A 20,423-nucleotide genomic window follows, 5' to 3' on the forward strand; every position below is an offset into this window, starting at 1 on the left:
CCCTTTCTGGCGGTGTGTGCTCTCTGTGAACTTCAGATCACCTTGCAGACGGAATTTCGGCTTCGTCCTTCGGATAGCCCCTATCTTGCCTGGGTGCTCCTAGCGCATGCGCAGAAGCCTTTCAAGTCTAGATCGGCTCAATTGCCTTCCAGCACCTCTCCAGATACCTTTTGGAGATCTCTGTTACTTCGTATATCTTGCCGGTTCAGCGCTTCGCTTTTTTTTTTTTATTTGATTTATATGCCGCCCTTCTCCGAAGACTCAGGGCGGCTTACAATGTGCTCAGCTTAGTGACAGCTGTCTCATAGTTACGTCTACATCACAGTGACATCGAGGATTCTCTACTCTAGGATCCCTGCTGCGCCAAATACTTTTTCTTGTTCGGCGATTCACTTAGTGACATTCGTCTCACACTTATAACCAAAAAAAAAAAAACCCAACTAATAAATTACCTGGATTCCATTGCGTCATCCACTATGGCGGATCCCGTGCTGTCATCCGACCTTGAACTTTCTGACGGCCCAAACGTCACCGTCCACGTTCCTGCCAAGAAAAAGACCAAGTTGCGGTCACGGGCCTCGCGTGCGGCTTCTGCTCCTCCGTCTTCTTCGGCCCATCCCACCTCCACTGGCCTTTCTTCGACTCGTAAGGATGAGCAACGTCGACATCGCGCCCTAGAGCGCCAATTTAGTTTGGCTCAACAAAAGGCCTTGGCCGTTGCTCCGCAACCACCGATAGAATCGGAGCCTGCTTCTGCTACGGAGTTTTCCGTTCGGCCTACTGCCTCGCCCAGTGCTGTTCCTGTTCCTGCTCAGCCCGAGGCGGGGCCCAGTTCTCGTTCTTCCTCAAGCCGGCCCGCACCCTCAGCTATTTACACACCTACTGCGGCTGGCCTGCGACAAGGTGAGGGTTCCCGCCCTGACCCACCTTTGGACGTCCAGTCCATCGTAGCTGCCACGATATCCAACTTGATGGTCTCGGGCACCTGGACTCCTGCTGCCTCCCAGGGTTCTCAGCCCTTTCACCAGACTTCGGCTACTACTTATGCCGGCCGCTACTTTGACTATGAAGGTTATCAAGATTCCGCTCATAGCGAGGAATCCAACTGGGAGGACGATTACCATAGAGACTCAGAATTTTCGGAGGACGAGGGCCTCTTACCGGACAAACCTCCGCTGACAAGGCTCTTTCGTCCAGCCTTGTTCAAGTCCTTGCTACAGAAGGCAAAGGTTTCCACAAATTTGGTGGACCCTCCTGACCAACAAGCCACGTCTTCGTCCTCCCTCCCTTCTGATGGCCTGTTTCAGGTTTAGGCAGAATCTCAGGATGCTATTCCCTGCCCTCAGTTATTTACGGAGGTAATTCAAAGGCCATGGAGCTTACCTGTTTCCTTGCCAGCCCCAAATAGCCTAGACAAAAAGTTGTATTGTTCAGCGCCTAATTTACAGGAAATGCTGACTCTACCTTCTGTGGACGCCCCCGTGGCTCAGCTAACAGCGTCGTCTGTCCTGACTAGCGATGTGGCGGACGGCTTACGCTCTGAAGATAGACGGGCGGAGATCCTACTACGAAAGAACCATCAGGCGGCTGCTTGGGCGATCAGGGCAGCGACAGCGTCGTCTTTCTTCAACCGCGCCTCCCTCATCTGGCTATGCCAGTTACAGGACCGCCTCCCCCAGGACGACAAGCGCTTGCATCAGGATATTAATAAACTGGTCGCAGCGGCAGAATACTCTGCGGACGCATCCCTGGATGCGGCCAAGTTCGCCTCTCGCTCCCTCGCCGCCACCGCTGCCTCACGCCACCTCCTGTGGTTACGACACTGGAAGGCAGACAACAAGTCTAAATGGCAGCTGGCTTCTGTCCCATTCAAAGGAACGAAACTGTTTGGGGACGCGCTTGATCCCATCCTCGTTGAGGATAAGGATAAGCGGAAAGTGATGCCGACTTCCTTCAGACGAGCAGATCGTCGTTATTCACCATATTCGTAATGGCCGCCCTTTCGGTCAGATTCCGGACCCAGTGGGTCCTTTCAATACCGCCCGTCATTTCAAGGGTTCTACAGAACCTCCGACCATTTCGGCTTTCGCGACAGGGGCCATCGACAATCTTCCTCCAAGAGGCCCTACAGGGGCTCCAGCACACGTCCCTTCAGGAGGGGGAAATGACTCCCTCCCTTCAGCTCCCATTGGTGGTCGTCTCCATCTTTTTCAGTCCCAATGGGAGCAGACCACGACGGACACCTGGGTCCGCCAAACTATCTGTCTCGGCCTCACCCTGGAATTCTGCTCCCTCCCTCCTCCGAGATTCATCAAATGCCCCGTCCCAGCGAATCCAACGAAGCGGGACTTAATGGATGCGGAGATTCAACATCTCCTGGACATTCGGGCTATAGAGGCGGTTCCCCTAAGTCATCAAGGGACCGGCTTCTACTCCATCTTTTTCCTGGTGGCCAAAAATTCAGGAGGATGGAGGGGAATTCTGGATCTAAAGGCACTCAACAAATTCATAAAGTACCATCAATTCAAGATGCAAACACTACGGTCGATAATGGACTGCATCCGCCCGGGAGACCTGATGACTTCCATCGACTTGAAAGAGGCCTACCTGCATATCCCCATCCGGCCAGCACATCGCCGATTCCTCAGGTTTGCCTACAACGGTCTGCATTTCCAATACCGGGCAATGCCATTCGGCCTGTCATCAGCCCCGCGGGTCTTTACGAAGGTGTTGGCCGCCGTAGCCGCCTCTCTCCGGCTGATCCCCATTCGGCTCTGCTGTTACCTCGACGACATCCTCATCCTGTCGTCGTCGCCCGCTCTCGCCCTGAGGGATCTTGAGGATCTGCTCTCCGTTCGCACGGCTTCACGCTGAATGTCGGAAAGAGCCATCTCCATCCCACCACTCGGATTCTTCACCTAGGGGCGATCTTGGACTCTCAGCTGAGCATGGTTTTTTTGTCGGAAGATCATCGCCTCAGCATTCGCTCCTTGGTTCTCCAGATCCTGTCACTACCCCGGGTGCCGCTGCTGCTTCTATCGACCCTCCTAGGCAAAATGACATCCTGCCTCTACATTGTACCTTGGGCCAGATTCCACTCCAGGCCTCTGCAATGGTATCTGTTACCTTTCCAAAAGACCCGCCGCAGCAACTCCAGGTCCAGGGTCCGGTTACCTACAGCAGTTCGCGATTCCCTACTTTGGTGGATCTCGCCATCTGTGCTCTCCGGGTGTTTGTTCCAAAACCCTCCACGGGTGACGGTGACCACCGACGCGAGTCTGATGGGCTGGGGTGCCCACCTTCAGAACCAGGTCATACAGGGTCGCTGGTGTCCAGCAGAAGCAGCCAACGACATCAACTGGCTGGAGCTTTGTGCAATCAGACTAGCGCTGTCTCATTTCCAACCTCTCTTGGAAGACCAACACGTCCGCGTCCTCACGGACAACGTGACGGCAAAAGCGCACGTAAATCGCGAGGGCGGAACTCGATCGGCTCCCCTCATGGCGGAAGCGACCATGCTGTTGACTTGGGCGGAATCACACACTCGGTCGTTGACGGCGGACCACATATCCGGCACCGACAACCGCCAAGCGGATTGGCTCAGCCGTCAGCAGATCGATCAGGCCGAGTGGCACCTCCACCCGTTCCTCTTTCAAGAACTGTCCGCCAGGTTCGGTCGCCCCATAATCGACCTGTTTGCCCATCCGGCCAACGCACAACTTCCGAGATTTTTCTCCCGGTTCCACTGCTCCACAGCAGAAGGCACCGACGCCCTCCTATGCCCCTAGCCACGGGGCCGCCTTTATGCCTTTCCCCCTCTCCCACTCCTGCCGAGGGTGATCTGGAAGATCCTCCTGGAACAAGCGGACGTCCTGCTTGTCGCTCCCCATTGGCCGCGCAGGTCCTGGTTCGCCGACCTGGTGGACCTATCAGTGGCTCCTCTGTGGCGAATCCCCGACCACAGGATCTCTCTCAGCCAGAGGGTCATACTGCATCCAGAGCCTCAGTGGTTGCAGTTGACCTTCTGGCATTTGAGAGGATCCTCCTGACCAAAGACAACTTGTCCGGAGAAGTTGTTTCCATCATCCAGGCCTCCAGACGACCTTCCACCACCAGAATTTACAATGCCACCTGGCGCTCCTTCGCTTCCTGGTGCACCGCCAGGCATTCTGATCCCACTTCTGCTTCGGTCTCCGACGTGTTGGAGTTTCTGCATGCCAGTTTCCACAAGGGCCTTGCGGCGAACACGCTCCGCAGACATGTGGCTGCCTTGAATACCGTTCTTTCTGCCGATTCGGATGTTCCTCTGTCTCACAATCGATGGATTAGATCCTTTTTGAGGGGCGCAGCTAATCTCCGGCCTCCATGTGTCTATCGATATCCTTCCTGGGATCTCCCGCTGGTCCTCCGAGCTCTCACGGCCCCTCCTTTTGAACCCTTGGGATCTATTGGTCTGCGTCTCCTGACACTCAAGGTAGTGTTCCTGATTGCGGTGACATCGGCTCGACGGATCTCTGAATTGGCTGCCCTGTCAGTTCGAAAGGATTTATGTATTTTCCATTCTAATCGAGTTGTCCTCAGATTGGACCCCTCCTTTATCCCGAAAGTCAATTCGGTTTTCCACCGCACTCAGGAGCTGATCCTTCCCGATTTTTGTCCGGATCCCAGACACCCGCTAGAGGAACAGTGGCACACCCTTGATGTTCGGAGGGCTCTACGCCGGTACATCAAGAGGACCTCGGCATTCCGTTGTTCTGAAGCTCTTTTTGTTTCTTTTCTTCCGGCTTCTCTGGGTCAAAAAGTTTCGTCTACCACGATTGGTCGATGGCTAAAAGCCTGTATCTGCAAGGCTTACTCCTCGTCAGGCAAGCCTCCTCCGGGCAAAGTCCTTCCTCATTCCACCAGGAGTGCCTCTACATCAGCTGCATGGGCAACTCAAGCCTCGGTTTCGGAAATTTGCAGAGCAGCCACCTGGACCACCTTGAACCCGTTCATTCGACATTATAAAATTGATTCTTTTGTGGCGGCTGATGCTGCCTTCGGCCAACGTGTTCTACAATTGGTCGCTGCTCCAGTGCTTAACCCAGACCTGTCTGACAACCCCCCCTAATTAACTTGCTTGGGTACATCCCACGCTTTGGATTCTCCAAGCAGCGCGCTGGAGAACGAACGTTGCTTACCTGAACATTCCTTCTCGGTGCGCTGATGGAGAATCCAACCCTCCCTACCTTAAGGATTCAGGTCCGGCGCCTTGATTGTGGACTACCGTCGTCTTCTTACCTGTTCTTCGTGAACTAAACTGACATCAGTCGAGCAGAAGGGGCGGAACCGAGGCAGAAAATTTAAAGTGATACACTCAGTCTCTGACAAGCTCAACGTGAACATTACCCACGCTTTGGATTCTCCATCAGCGCGCCGAGAAGGAACGTTCAGGTAAGCAACGTTTGTTCTGGTTGTTCTTATCTTTCTGCGTTCTTTTATTCTTGCACCCTCTCGTTCTGCTTGCTCATTTTTCTCTTTCTCTCTTTCTTCTTGTTCTAGAGCTTTTTCTTCTGTTTGTATTTCATCCTGACTTTTACTTTGCGCTGTGGCTGCTGTGGCGGGTGCTTGGTAGTATGGGTTATGCAGATGTAGCACCTGGGTGCGGGGGCGAGAGCGGGCGGGCCACCACCATGGCACAGGAGCAGGCGCTCGAGGTCTACGGTCGGTGCTGCGGGCGGCGAAAGTGGTTGGGGGCACAAGAGTTTGCAGGGATGTGGCTGCCTTGGGAGGGTTGGGGGGGTGAGAGACCTGTGCGTGCGTGTGTGTGTGAGAGAGGGGGGGCTTAGTTTTGGGGGAGGGCATATAGGCCCATCCCAAAAATCAGGCTTGGCCTTATTTTTGGGACATGTCCTATGTCCCATGGTAGATACAAATAATGTCATTATCCACGAAAAACCCACAAGCATCTTATGCTTATACAAGTGTTTGTTTACATAAAACAAGCCAATATAAATTGTTTATTATTCCTATGATATGTCCAAAGTACCGTCTTGAGAATTACTTCCAGTTTAAAATTTAAAAGAACCACTATTGTAGATTATAGTTGTTCCATGTTCTTACTTTGGATATCTTCTTTATTGCAGGCCCTTCAAGCACTACAGCGACAACCCAATGCAGCCCAATACTTTCATCAATTTATGCTTCAACAACAGCTCAATAGTGCTCAACTTCACAGTCTGGCTGCAGTCCAGCAGGTGAGAAGTCAAGACATGCTAGCTGAAAAATACTGTTTGAGAAGAGAGAAACCCCAGGACTGGAACTTCTGAGTACCACCAAGCCTCCATCTTTTTCATCATGCATTTCAGCATCTGCTTGAATTTGGATAATTGATTTTGAGAATATTAATATTTAGATGCTACTCACTTCTCTCTCTACATTAATTTCACAAATGCTATGGAACTTCTGAGTCAATGTTTGGAGATAGTTTTCATCAGTATTACATTGGAAGAATAAGAATTTCCCAGAATAAGAACACCAATTTGGTCAACAGCCAGTTGCTACCTAGTTCCAAATTTGAGGAATAAAAAGCAAGATGTCCAGTAAGCTTCGAAAAAAGTTGTGGGAAAGAAGCATAAGGTATAAATTGCAGTGGCTATTAGTAAGAGCTGAATTCTGAAGTTGACAGAGGGCATTCAGCTGCCAAGTGGCTTCATTTTAGTAGACAATAAAGATTCTTAAATATGTTAAGCGTCTGTAGCTTCTTTTGAGTTTGAGCCATGTTATCCACTGTCCACATGAGAGTGAAGCTTGTCTTATAATCCATTGTAATTTAAACCTTTTTCCTGCCTCTCCTACAGCTTAATAGATAAGTAGCTTACATTTCTTGGGCTTGGAGTTAGGTGGCAATTGGTTCTTGACAATGAGCACTGCCGAGGGCAAACAAATAGAGGTTGAGTTGAAAAAAAGGAATATATTCTGATTAGGGAACTGCTGTTTTAGAGACTATGGCTTTTTAAAGAATGTGTGTACAGCTTAGCTTTCCATAGATTTACTACTAACTAGCAACAGTCAATAAAAATAATTAGGGGCTTACTTAGAAAATGTTAACCTGCTTTTCATTATTATGTGTTAATGGTACAGTGTCTGAGCTACTGTACTATATTTGAGGCCATTTTTCAAATGGTTATGAGCTGATGCAAAATATAGCCATTCACATATCTAAAGTTATGAGGTAGGTAATTCATTCATATGACAGTTGTAGGCTGCATTCATACTGCACCATTAAATATGAAGTTTATCCATCTTTATTTCTGTCTGCTGGGCTTTAGGCCTTTTGGAGAGTAGTGAAGGGAGCTTTTGACTGTTCTTACTGATAGTTCACATGGTATAAATTTTTGCCATTTCCGTGTCTCTGAAAAAACCTCAAAATTTTTTCAGAGTAATTGAGAACAACGTAATAGTCTGTTAAAACAATTGAGGTCTCTATCATAGTTTACCCTTGCAGAAAGGATATATACTAATGAAAAGTTTAATGTCTCACTTTTTGTCTTTTTCTCAGGGAGTACTTAATAATATATGGTATCTTAATTCTAATTTTTTAAAAAATATTTCTTGTAGGCCACAATTGCAGCCAGCAGACAGGCAGGCTCTCCAAACACAAGCTCCCCTCAGCAGACAGCCACCACACAGGCTTCAGTAAGTAGAGTAATTCATGATTGTTTGTTTGGATACATTCTTGATTATGAATGAATATTTTCATACCTAAGACTGGCATTTTGGAGTCTGGAAAAAGTGTTTGCTGTGTGGGTGGAGAATAATATTAAAATGAAAAGTATATGTTTTAGATAAATAATGGTTAGTGTATGTGAATGAAGACATTTTAAAATATATTTTATTTATGTATTTTTCTTTAACATACATAAGTGCTTAGTAAACAGTGTATTGTCTGGGTCAATTTACTTATACCTAATCATAATTTTTAATTTTTACCTCTTGTCTAACGCAGGGGTCCTCAAACTTTTTAAACAGGGGGCCAATTCATGGTCCCTCAGACTGTTGTTGGGCCGGATTGGCTGGGTGGGCGTGGCTAGATGGGCATTTGACTAGGTGAGCATGGCTAGGTGATGTGGCTAGGTGGGCGGGGCCAATTTAACAGTCCATTGAACAATGCACATAAATTAAACTTTAATTTGTTTTGCTCCTGGGGGTGTTTTTTTTTTTTTTATAAAATTTTATTATAAATTATAAATATAAAACAGAATAAAGACTATAACGAAACACAATCACATACATACGACTGAGGTTGATTCAACCCCCATATATATACAGTTTCTAAATAACATTACAATCATCATACTACAGCTTCAATTTGGTTTATCATACTGCATCTTGCATTTGTTAATCTTCTTATATCTAATATTCCCTTATTTATATTTAGCTTGCTATTTACATATCTATGCTACATGCTTCCCTAACATCTACCTCATGACATTTTTACTTCTATCCATTTATCCCAGCTTTGATTGAAAATTGATTCTTGTCTATCTTTAAGTATATATGTTAATCTATCACATTCTGCACACCACAAAATTTTGTTGATAATCATCTGATCCGATGGTACTTCCTTCCCTTTCCAAAGTTGTGCATAGGCAATTCTAGCCGCAGTGGTAATGTGTATGAAAAGGTACCAGTCTGCTTTCCTTATGCCCCCAGGGTTTATTCCTAGCAAGAAGACCTCTGGTCTCAGTTGAAAACTGACTCCTGTAATCTCCATGAGCCAAACTTTTATCTTACTCCAATAGTTTTGGGCTTGTAGACATGTCCACCATTGGTGGTAAAATGTACCTCTGACTGACCCACATTTCCAACATTCTGCTGAGGTTCCAGGGAACATCTTTGCGATTCTTGCTGGTGGTATATGCCATCTATATAACATTTTAAATATATTTTCTTTGAAAGACACTGCCATCGTCATTTTCACAATTGAAAATTGTTGCCATTTTTCCAGATCTAATGAATATCCAAAATTCCTCTCCCAGCCTATCATCGAGTCTTTAACTATTTCCTCAGCTACAAATCGGGACAGGAGGCGGTTATATACCTTAATGATACATTTCTTATCACCTTCCAGGAGGGCCTTATCAAACTCTTGTGGTGAAGTGAACCCCGCCCCCATTGGCTTTATCTTTTTGATATCTTGCTTGAATTTGTGCATATGCCCACCGGTCCAAATTGATTCCCTGTATTTGTAGTTCCGCTTTAGATCTAAGATTTCCCCCACCATCCAACAATTCCCTGTATATCACAGGTTTATCCAAGTTGTATAGAGGTGGGTATATAGTCGCTTCAAGGGTCACAAACCAATATGGAATCTTACTATACATCATTCCTTTGATCTTATTCCATACCTTAATCAGACATCCCCTTACATAGTGATTTGTAAAATATTTATGCTGTCCTGCTTTGATTGGCCAGAGAAAATAATGCCACCCTTGCTGTAGATTATACCCTTCAATTTTTAATATACGCTTCCTCTTCAGTATTATCCAATCTTTTACCCAAACCAGGCAAGAAGCTTGATAATACCGCTCCCAGTTGGGGAGTCCCAAGCCTCCCCTTGTTTTATGCTCCTGCATCATTTTCCTTTTAATGGCTTTTTCCCTTGCCATATGAATTTTCCAACTATCTGATCCATTTTTCTAAAGAAATTTTTCTCTAATCTTGCCGGGGCTGCTTGGAAAAGATATATCCATTTTGGCAGCACGTGTGCCTTTATCACTGCCACTCTTCCTAACAGGGATAGCTGTACTTTCCTCCACCGATCTAAATCCTGTTCCATTTGCAAGATGACTTTATCATAATTATTCTTTTTTATCGAGGAGCACTTTGGGGTCAGCCATATGCCCAAGTATTTTACCTTTTTAGCTATTTGTATTCCCATCACATTCTCTATCTCCAATTTCCGTGTCCCCTTAAGATTTTTAACAAGTAATTTGGTTTTGTCCCTGTTAATTTGTAGACCCACTACTGCGCCGAATTCCTCAATACTTCATAACAAATTTGGCCCCAAGGTCATTGGCTTCTCCAATATAAAGACGAGATCATCTGCAAACGCTTTTATTTTAAACTCCTCTTTCCTAACATTAGGTCCTTTTATTTCTTTAGTTTTGTCTGATTTGATTTAGTAAAGGTTCCAGAGTCAAAATAAATAATAGCGGGGACAGTGGGCATCCTTGCCTAGTTCCCCGACGTATTTGTATCTCCTCTGTTGTTTCATCTTCAATTAACACTCTTGCATATTGCGCCGTATAAAGTGCCCAGATAACTTCTGTAAAGCTAGATCCAAAATCCATCTCCTCAATTTGTAATAAAATAAAGTCCCAATTAACCCTATCAAACGTCTTTTGCGCGTCGAGGAACATTAGAACCATTTCTTTGTATGTGTTTCATAATATTCCAGTGTATCCATGATGGTTCTAACGTTGTCTCATAAGTATATGGCAAAAAGCCGTTTTGATCTTGGTGGATGTATTCGTTTAAAAAAACCTTTAATCTTTCCGCTAATATTGATGTAAATATTTTATAGTCCGAATTTAGTAGGGAGATGGGTCTATAGTTTTTAATCTGTGTTCGATCAGAATCAGGCTTCGGAAGCAACGTGATGTAAGCTTCCATCCATGACCTGGGAACTATACCTTTAGTTAGAACTTCATTAAATAGGTCTTTTATATTTGGCAATAGTATATCGTATATCTCTTTATATAATTCAACTGGCAATCCATCCGGTCCCGGTGATTTGCCACATTTCTGCTTCTTAATAACAGTTTCAATTTCTCCTTCCCTAATCTCTGAATTAAGAATACCCTTCATATTTTGTGGGGTTTTAGCTAATTTTAAGTTTTCAAGGTATGCCCTTACTTGCATCTACTGTATTTCCTCTTTTTGATATAATTTCTCAAAAAAATTTGTAATCACCCTCTTTTTCCCTTCCACATTCCCCATGAGATTTCCCTCACCATCTTGTAAGGCATCAATTCTCTTTGCTTCTATTTCTTTTCTTAACCTATACGAGAGCCATTTACCTGCTTTATTAGCATGTTCAAAAAAATGTTGCCTCTCCCGCTTAAGTTTGTTCGCCAATTCCTCTTGATCCAGTAATGATAATTTATGTTTAAGAAGCTCTTTTCTCTCTTTTATCTTCTCATTTCTCGGGTCTACTTGTAATGCCCTCTCTTCCTTTTCCAATTCTTCTAAAATTTTGCCCCTCTTCTCTCTTTCTAATTTCCATTTATGCACCAAATTTTTTATCGAATATCCTCTTATAACCGCTTTCATAGTATCCCAGGTATTTTGTAGCGAGGTATCCTCTCGTCTATTTTCCTCGTAAAAAAGCTTTAGTTCTTTTTTCAATCCCGTGACAAAGTCCTCCTCCCTTACCAGATCTGTCCTCATTGTCCATCTTCCCCTACCCTTTCTTTCGTTCCAACTTACTGTCACCGGATTGTGGTCCGCCCATTCGTTTGGTCCAATTTCTATTTCTACAGCCAATCTTAATATTTCTGGGGGTGTTTTATTTGCTTTTGTTTGCATGTTGCTCTTTTGGTTGCCTTTTCTTTTTACTAGATCATTTTTTCAGTTGTTTAGGAGTCTAGTGGGCCACTTCAGGAAACTTAGTTTTACAGCAATTCTTCTCAGCCCCAAGGAGCTTGAGAAATCTTTCTCTGTCTCTTTCTCTCTCTTTCTCTCTCTGTCTGTCTATCTCTCTTTCTTTGTCTCTCTCCCTCTCTCTGTCTCTCTTTCTGTCTCTCTCTTCCCCTCTTTCTTTCTCTCTCCTCCTCTCTTTCTCTCTTTTACTTTCTGTCTTTCTCTCACTCCCTCTCTTTTTCTCTTTCCCTCTCTCTCTTTCCTTCTCTCCCTCCCTCCCTCTTTCTCTTTCTGTCTCTCCGTTTCTGTTTCTTTCTCTCTCTCTCTTCCTCTCTCTCTCTTCCTCTCTCTCTCTTCCTCTCTCTCGCTTTCTCTCTCTCTCTCTCTCTCTCTCTCTCTCTCTCTCTCTCTCTCTCTCTCTCTGTCTCTCTCTCTCTCTGTCTCTCTCTCCCTCTCTCTCCTACTGCCTCTCTCTGTGTGTCTGTCTATCTATGTTCTGGAGGGGAAGGTGAAAAACGGGCCATTTTCGCCTGTTTTTTTGCGTCCTTTCACCTCCCCCACCTCCAGAAGCATTCTGCAGGCTAAAACCAGGCAAAAACAGCTTGTTTTTGGGCCAAAAACGCAGCAGTTTTTCCCGTTCTTTTGCTCTCCTTTCACTCCCCCCCACCTCTAGAAGCATTCTGCAGGCTAAAACCAAGCAAAAACGGCTCATTTTTGGGGCAAAAATGGGCCATTTTTGCCTGTTTTTTTGGCCTCCTTTCACCTCCAGAAGCATTCTGCAGGCCAAAATTATTGAGCTTACCTTTCAGTTTATTATTTATTTATTTATTTATTAGTTCAATTTATATGCCGCCCTTCTCCGGAGACTCAGGGCGACTTACAATGCGTTAAGTAATAGCCTTCATACTTTTGTATATACCTGCTTAGTAGGGCTTTCGGCTCCCCCCTAAGCGATGTTCTTTTTTTATACAAAGTCAGTTTATTGCCCCCACAATCCAGGTCCTCATTTTACCTACCTCGAAAAAATGGAAGGCTGAGTCAACCTTGAGCCTGGTGAGATTCGAACTTGCAGGAATTGCAGGCAGCTGGTGCTAGTTAACAGCACTTTAGTCTGCTGTGCCACCAGGGTTCCAGCCTGCAGGGCTCCCAAAGGCAAGTCCTGTGCTCTGCTGAAGGGTGGATGGGGCAATGTGGGTGGGGCAACCATGTGGTGCTCCACGGGCCGGATTAATTGCTACAGGCAATTAATTAGTTTGAGGACCCTGTCAGGGTGGCAATTAATCCCATTCCGCTTTGGGGTAATTGCACCTTAATTAGAGATGGGACCGTGGCTTTTCCTTGAAGTATACTTTAAGAAAATAAACCCGAGATATATTCTAATAAACACATTTTATTATAAAGAAGTAAAAACATCTTACTAGCTAATGATTACATCTTGGCAGCGTTCCTGCCTTACCTCTTGGCAGGCGAACAAAGAAAGTTAGAAGAAAGTGAACATGCGCAGTAGCTTCTGAGATAAGAGTCATATCAGTCTACCATAAGTCTCAGAATGGGAGCCCAGCTGACAAATACAAAAACACAGTGACAATCCCCTACTCGTGTTGAGCTGCTGGGAGTGGTTTGTTGAGCATATCAGCAATTTGATCATGTGTAGATACATACTGCAATTTAACAAAACCTTGTTTCACTAATTGTTTTATGTTTTGATAACGGATGTCAATGTGTCTGGACCTAGAACCTGTGAAATGTGATTCAGAAATATAAACCACCGATTCATTGTCTTTCATCACGGTGATCGGTCGGATCGGATGTGTCCAGATATCTGTGACCAGAGCATCAAACCATGTTAGAGAATTACATGCATTTGAAACACAAGCATATTCAGCTTCAGTAAATGAACAAAAAACAAAATTCTGTTTACGCACTTGCCAGTAAACAGGACATCCATTTAAGAACATCATATAACCTGAAGTACTTTTATGTGATTTCTTATCACTCGCCCAATCAGAATCTGCATAACAACATAATTCTGCATAATCAGTATGTGTTGGTTCTAACAATAACTTCATATGTTTAGTGTGTTTTAGGTATTTCAATAATTTCTTAACGCATGTCAATGAAACTGTTTTGCCTTACTATGTGTCGAGACAAGAGATTAACACTAAGTGCAATGTCGGGTCTGGTCCAACTACTAATGTACAACAGTGACCCAATAACTGAGCGATAAAGTGTTTGATCCTCGAACTCAGGACTTGCTTCATGTGTCAAGTTATGAAAATCTGTTTGCATGGATGTCTTTGTTGTGTTAGCATCCTTCATGTTGCAATGATGCAAAATTTGTTCAATTTTATCCTCTTGTGAAAGACTAAACCCCTTCTGTGTTTTGTCAATCTGAACGTCTAAATAAGTGCTAATATGACCCAATGATTTCAATGTGAAATATCTCTGCAAAGCTTTGGCAAAAATTTCACTCATTTGCTTATTTGGACCAATATAAACAATATCATCAACATAAACAAGAACTATCTCATATGCATTGTTAGATCTTTTTGTGAACACGCACTCATCAGTTTCGGAGTTAATAAAACCCATTGAATTTAGTTTTTAGGGAAATTTTTTAAGATTTTAAGGGGTTCTGGGAGGGGGGTTTGTAATGATCTTTCTAGAGAAATTGGGAAGAAGACTCTGGGGGATGGGGGGGGAAATCCACCAGGGTCAGAGCCGAGCCCGGCACAGGGTAACGATTTGGGAGGTGTTGGTCGAGGGACTGGGAAAGGGATGGGGGACGATACCTATGAGGTCTGTACCATCTGCACGGTAGATGGGAGGGGCAGATATGGCGGGAGCAGGGGACCATATCATGTGTTGGGGGCTCGCACTCGCTGTTTGAGAGCAATTGCATGCCCCGGTCCCCATGGCTCCTCTCGGAGACTAGGTGGCTTAGACACTCAGGATCTGCGCCTTCGGCTGATGTTATGCAATGCCAGGTCCGTGGTTAATAAGGCCCCCCTCGTTCACGATCTTATACAAGAGGGAGGAGCGGACCTGGCGGGTATTACGGAGACCTGGTTGGGCCCGGAGGGCGGCGTCCCTCTGGTTGAAATGTGCCCACCAGGCTTCAGAGCATTCCATCAGCCGAGGGCCCAGGGGAGGGGCGGGGGGGTGGCGGTTATTATTAACGAGGATCTGGATCCGAGGGAGACCACTGTGCCTCAGATAGCCGGATGTGAGTCCCTCCTTGTGAGGTGGGGCCGTGGGGTTCAGATGGGCTTGTTGCTTACGTACCTGGCTCCCTGCCGCGTGGCAACAGCCCTACCTGAGCTACTCGACGTGATAGCCACGGTGGCAGTAGATACACCCAGGCTTTTAGTCATGGGTGATTTCAACTTGCCATCCGTCGGTGAAACGTCTGAGGTGGCTCGGGAGTTCATGGCTTCCATGACGGCCATGGACCTGACCCAGTTAGTTCATGGCCCTACTCACAGGGGAGGTCACACTCTGGATTTGATTTTTGTCTCTGGCCAGTGGTTGAGTGGTCTTGTTATAGGGGATATAGACATGGAACCCTTGTCATGGTCTGACCACTCACTCCTTCGCCTAGATCTTCGAACCGCGACCCCTCGCCGCAGGGAGGCGGACCCAACTAGATGGATCCGCCCCAGGCGCCTGATGGATCCTGATAGGTTCCAGACGGAGCTTGGGCCATTTCCTGAGGATCTAGCACATGACTCGGCCGAGGACCTGGTAGCCGCCTGGGATCGGGCGGCTGGTGGGGCCTTGGACCGAGTTGTGCCTTTGCGGCCTCTGACCCGATGCCGATCCCGGGCGGCTCCTTGGTTTACTGAGGAGCTGAGGGAAATGAAGCGCCGGAAAAGACGCCTGGAGAGCGGTTGGAGGGCCAGTCTCGCTGAATCTGAGCGAACACTGGTAAGGTCGCATATTAAGGCCTACCTAGTGGCGATAAAGACGGCAAAGTCTAACTACTTTTCCGCCTCTATTGCGTCATCAGGGAATCGTCCGGCCGCCCTGTTTAGGGTGACCCGCGCCCTGCTCCATCTGGGAGTGCGGGAGGATCCCTTAGAAGGCAGGGCGGAGGATTTCGGACAATACCTGTATGACAAAATCGCTCAGATCCGGGGGGATTTGGACTCTGACTGGGTAGATCAGGGCAGGGTGACGAGGAACAGTCTTGAGAATGTTATCTGGGAGGAGTTTGATGCTGTGACTCCCGATGATGTGGACAGGATTTTGGGGAGACTTAGTGCGGCCACATGTTTACTGGACCCGTGTCCCTCCTGGTTGGTACTGGCTTCCCGGGAGGTTACACGAGGCTGGCTCCAGGGCGTCATTAATGCTTCGTTGAGTGAGGGTCACTTTCCCGCTGCCCTGAAAGAGGCGGTGGTGAGGCCTCTCCTCAAGAAGCCGTCCCTGGATCCGGCAATATTGGCTAACTATCGTCCTGTCTCCAACCTTCGCTTCATTGCGAAGGTTGTTGAGAGTGTGGTCGCGCAACAGTTTCCACAATTCCTGGAGGAAACATCCTATCTAGATCCGTTCCAGTCGGGTTTCAGGTCTGGGCACAGCACGGAAACGGCATTGGTCGCGTTGGTGGATGATCTCTGGAGGGCTCAGGACAGGGGTTATTCCTCTGTTCTGGTCCTATTAGATCTCTCAGCGGCTTTTGATACCATCGACCATGGTATCATGCTGCACCGGCTGGAAGAGTTGTGGGTGGGAGGCACTGTGTTGCGGTGGTTCTCCTCCTTTCTCTCCGACCGGTTGCAGTTTGTGTTGGCAGGGGGGCAGAGGTCGACCTCGAGGCCTCTCATTTGTGGAGTGCCGCAGGGATCGGTCCTCTCGCCCCTTCTGTTCAACATTTATGTGAAGCCGCTGGGCGAGATCATCCGTGGCTTTGGGGTGAGATACCACCAGTACGCTGATGACACCCAGCTGTACATTTCCACCCCAGGCCACCCCAACGATGCCCTTGAAGTGATGTCCCAGTGCCTGGAGGCTGTGCGGATCTGGATGGGGAGGAACAGGCTCAGGCTCAACCCTTCCAAGACTGAGTGGCTGTGGCTCCCGGCATCCCGATATAGTCAGTTGACTCCATCACTGACTATTGGGGGCGAGTCTTTGGCCCCCACTGAAAGGGCTCGCAATCTGGGAGTCCTCCTGGATAGGCAGCTGTCTTTGGAGGAACATCTGACGGCTGTTACCAGGGGGACCTTTTATCAGGTTCGCCTGATTCGCCAGTTGCGGCCCTTTCTTGATCGGGATTCCTTGTGCACAGTCACTCACGCCCTCGTCACCTCTCGCCTTGACTACTGCAACGCTCTCTACATGGGGCTCCCCTTGAAGAGCACCCGGAGGCTCCAGCTGGTCCAGAATGCAGCAGCGCGGGTAGTGATGGGAGCAACATGGCGCTCCCATGTAACACCGCTCCTGCGCGAGCTGCACTGGCTCCCGGTGGTCTTCCGGGTGCGCTTCAAGGTGTTGGTTATCACCTTTAAAGCGCTCCATGGCATAGGGCCTAGTTATCTCCGAGACCGCCTGCTGCTACCGATGACCTCCCATCGACCCGTGCGCTCCCACAGAGAGGGCCTCCTCAGGGTGCCATCAGCCAAACAATGCAGGCTGGTGGCCCCCAGGGGGAGGGCCTTCTCTGTGGGGGCTCCCACCCTCTGGAATCAGTTGCCCCCGGAGATAAGAAGAATCCAGGACCTCAATGCCTTCTGTCGTTCCCTGAAAACCCATCTTTTTCAACAAGCCGGGTTGGCCTAAGAAGAAATTTTTAAAATTTTAAAATTCTTTTAATTAGTCTGTGATTCTTAACTTTCGGGCCAAAATTGATATATATTTTTAAATGTTTTAATATTTGTATTCTATGTTTTTTATCTTGGCTGTACACCGCCCTGAGTCCTCAGGGAGAAGGGCGGTATATAAATTGGAAATTAAATTAAATTAAATTAAATTAAATTGTCAGTAAGACGTAAGTACCACATTAAACCAGACTGTTTCAGACCATAAAGACTTTTGTTTAGAAACCAGGTATCCCCTTCTTGCTTTCGGAACCTGGAGGACCTCTCACGTAGATCTCTTCGTCTAGGTCAGCATGTAGATAAGCCGTGTCAACATCGAACTGGAAAGCTTCTAAACCAAGGATAGTTGCAGTTGCTAAAGCAATTTTTACACTCTCAGTCCTGAATGTCGGTGAGTAGGTATTTGTGTAGTCCTCAGGATAACGTTGAGCGAAACCCTGAGCTACAAGTCTGGCCTTGTACAGTGACTCACCATTTGGCTTCTTTTTGATTCTGTAGACCCATCGAGTGCCAATGATCCTTTTGTTTTGCCGGTGTAAACACCTTAAGTTTCTTTAGACTGTCCATTTCAACCTGCATTGCCTGATACCATTTCTCTTGCTCTGAATCAGGAAGATGCTTGATTTGTGTGAACGTATCAGGTGGAAGTGTAACATTGCAAATCAAAGGCAAGGGTGTTTTTGTCAGTTGCCACGAGTATCGTTGTGGAGGGATTCCCTTTGCGACCCTCTTGGAACGTCTTGGAACAACAGTCCATTCTTCTGCTTCGCCCTCGTCCTCACATTCGTCGCTAGCGTCATCATCCGTGACTTGCGAAGATGGAACATCAGGTTGAGAAGAACTAGTGGAATCTTGATCATCGATCTGCGCGGCATCAGCAGTATCATCTCTAGGAAAATAAACTCCAGGATCATTGGAGTGAATCCTGGACCAGTCAACATCTTCCTCAAAATTAGCAGACTGGGAAATCACAATTACATGTTTAGAGTCAATAAATTTGCTCCACTTTGAGTTATCATCAATACCCATAAATCTCAGTCTCTTTGCTGCTGGACCTCCTTTTCTTCTTTGAGCTAAGGGAATGTTCACCATAGCATATGAACCCAAAATATGGATGTTTTTGAGATCAGGCTTGTACCCGTACAACATGAAGAAAGGAGTCTGATTTATTACACTGCTCCAAGTACGATTGACAATGTAATTTGCATATTTGATAGCTTCACCCCAGTATGGCATACTAAGGTTGGCATCTTCTAGGAGATAACGCATCATGGTTTGCAGTACCCCTTGTCATCTCTCTACGACTCTCTTATGAGCTGGTGTGTAAGGAGCCGACGTCTGATGAAGAATTCCATTCTTACGCATCCAGTCCTGGAAACACTGAGACATGAATTTAGCACCACGATCACTCTGGATTCTGGCGATGCGAACTTGGTGTTGGGTAGAAACAAGAGCTGCAAAGTCTTTAAAGATCTGAAAGGTCTCAGATTTTTCTTTCATAGGATATACATATCCATATCTAGAGTAATTATCAACAATTGTTAGAAAATATTTTCTACCACCAAGTGTTGGCGGAAAAGGACCAACTATGTCAGTGTGAACCAAATCAAAAATGCGTGTTGACAGGTGTGTAGCGCGTTTGGGAATGGCTGCTGCTTTGGATTTGGCTTTCTTGCAGACAGCACAATCCAAAAACACCTTACACCCCTTTAGATCCAAACCTTTTGCGAACTCCGGCATCTTCCTAAGAACACGGAAACTGGCATGCCCCAATCTTCTATGCCACTTATGGATACACCTGGAATGCAAAGGTTTATCAGTTAGTAAATTCTCAACATTAACAGTTTTATGAGGAACCTCAGGCTTGCTCTGAGCAACCTGTTTCCTAATTTTCTTTTTGCTGGCTTTAGGAGCCTTTGGCAGAGCAACAAGAACATCTCTCTCTGAGCCTGTGCTCTCCTCTTTTGGAGCTTGCATTCTTGCCTGTTTTTGCAGTTTAAACTTTGGCTTTAAGTAATAAACACCACCAATTAACATGGTTTCAGCAACAATATCTCCATTTTTAACTATGTAACTTGCTTTTTCAAGGTGGTGAATCTGGAACTTTAACACTCTAGACGAGTGACTCTGACTAAGCAAATTACTATTTGCTGTTGGTATGTAATAAACATCAGGAATGAATGCATCGAGCTCTTCAACATAAACAGTTCCTTTTCCTTTGACTTGACAAGGATGATTGGAAAAAGAATAAAGTTCTCGTAATTCAGGTTCAGGCTCGTGCATCTCTGTGAAAAGTTCTTTTCTGTAGGTAATATGCAACGCTGCACCACTGTCCAAAGTCCACAGGAGCTGTCTGTCGTACTCTGGATGAGGTTGTGGATCGTTGGTTAAAGCCAATGTGGCGAGTGGAGCTTGTGGATCACGCCTGGGACCATGACGACCTTGTCTTCCGCCTCTGCCTCTGCCTCCTCTGGAATCTGTTCCTCTGGGCTGGTACAAGACGGGAGCGGGAACTCATTGGGGACAATCCCGGGTGGCATGTCCCACACGATTACAGATGTAGCATCTTGGCATCCTTGGAACGTAGGCTCTTCCTCGGAAGGGGCGCCTCACTGGAGCTCTTGATGTGGGTGGTCCTCTCAAATGTGGAGTAGCTAACATAAGTGCTGCTTCTTCAATTAAAATTCTGCATATATGATCCACTGTGCGTTGAACAATAGGCACCTGATTAATCTTTGTAATGGCATCTTTCCATTTATAATTCAGTGAGTTAATAATAATGCTGATCATTTGAATATCATCAATAAGATAGCCTCTTTTTCTCAATTCTCTTCTGATTCCTTTCAGTTTGGTTAAAGGTCCTCCAATTTGTTCACCAGGTTTCAATCTCGAACCATGGAACTCAGACATGAGCAAACATGAAGATTCAATTGAAACAGGCCTGTAGCAATTTTCTGATTGGGCCCAAATTTGTTG

The 20,423-nt window shown here is 46.3% G+C and overlaps 1 protein-coding gene across 2 annotated transcripts in view; it reads left to right on the forward strand.

Moving 5' to 3' along the window:
* Positions 1–20,423, forward strand: part of PHC1 (polyhomeotic homolog 1) — a 192,864-nt gene that overhangs the window by 31,755 nt on the left and 140,686 nt on the right. For both annotated transcript variants that reach the window (XM_034404423.2, XM_087888448.1), the window contains 2 exons: positions 6,126–6,236; positions 7,600–7,677. In XM_034404423.2, the coding sequence (XP_034260314.1) occupies positions 6,126–6,236; positions 7,600–7,677 (189 nt within the window). The remainder of the gene's footprint in view (positions 1–6,125; positions 6,237–7,599; positions 7,678–20,423) is intronic.

This window comes from Pantherophis guttatus, chromosome 2 (genome assembly GCF_059756535.1).
Source record: "Pantherophis guttatus breed Tessera chromosome 2, ASM5975653v1, whole genome shotgun sequence".
Lineage (NCBI taxonomy): Eukaryota > Metazoa > Chordata > Lepidosauria > Squamata > Colubridae > Pantherophis > Pantherophis guttatus.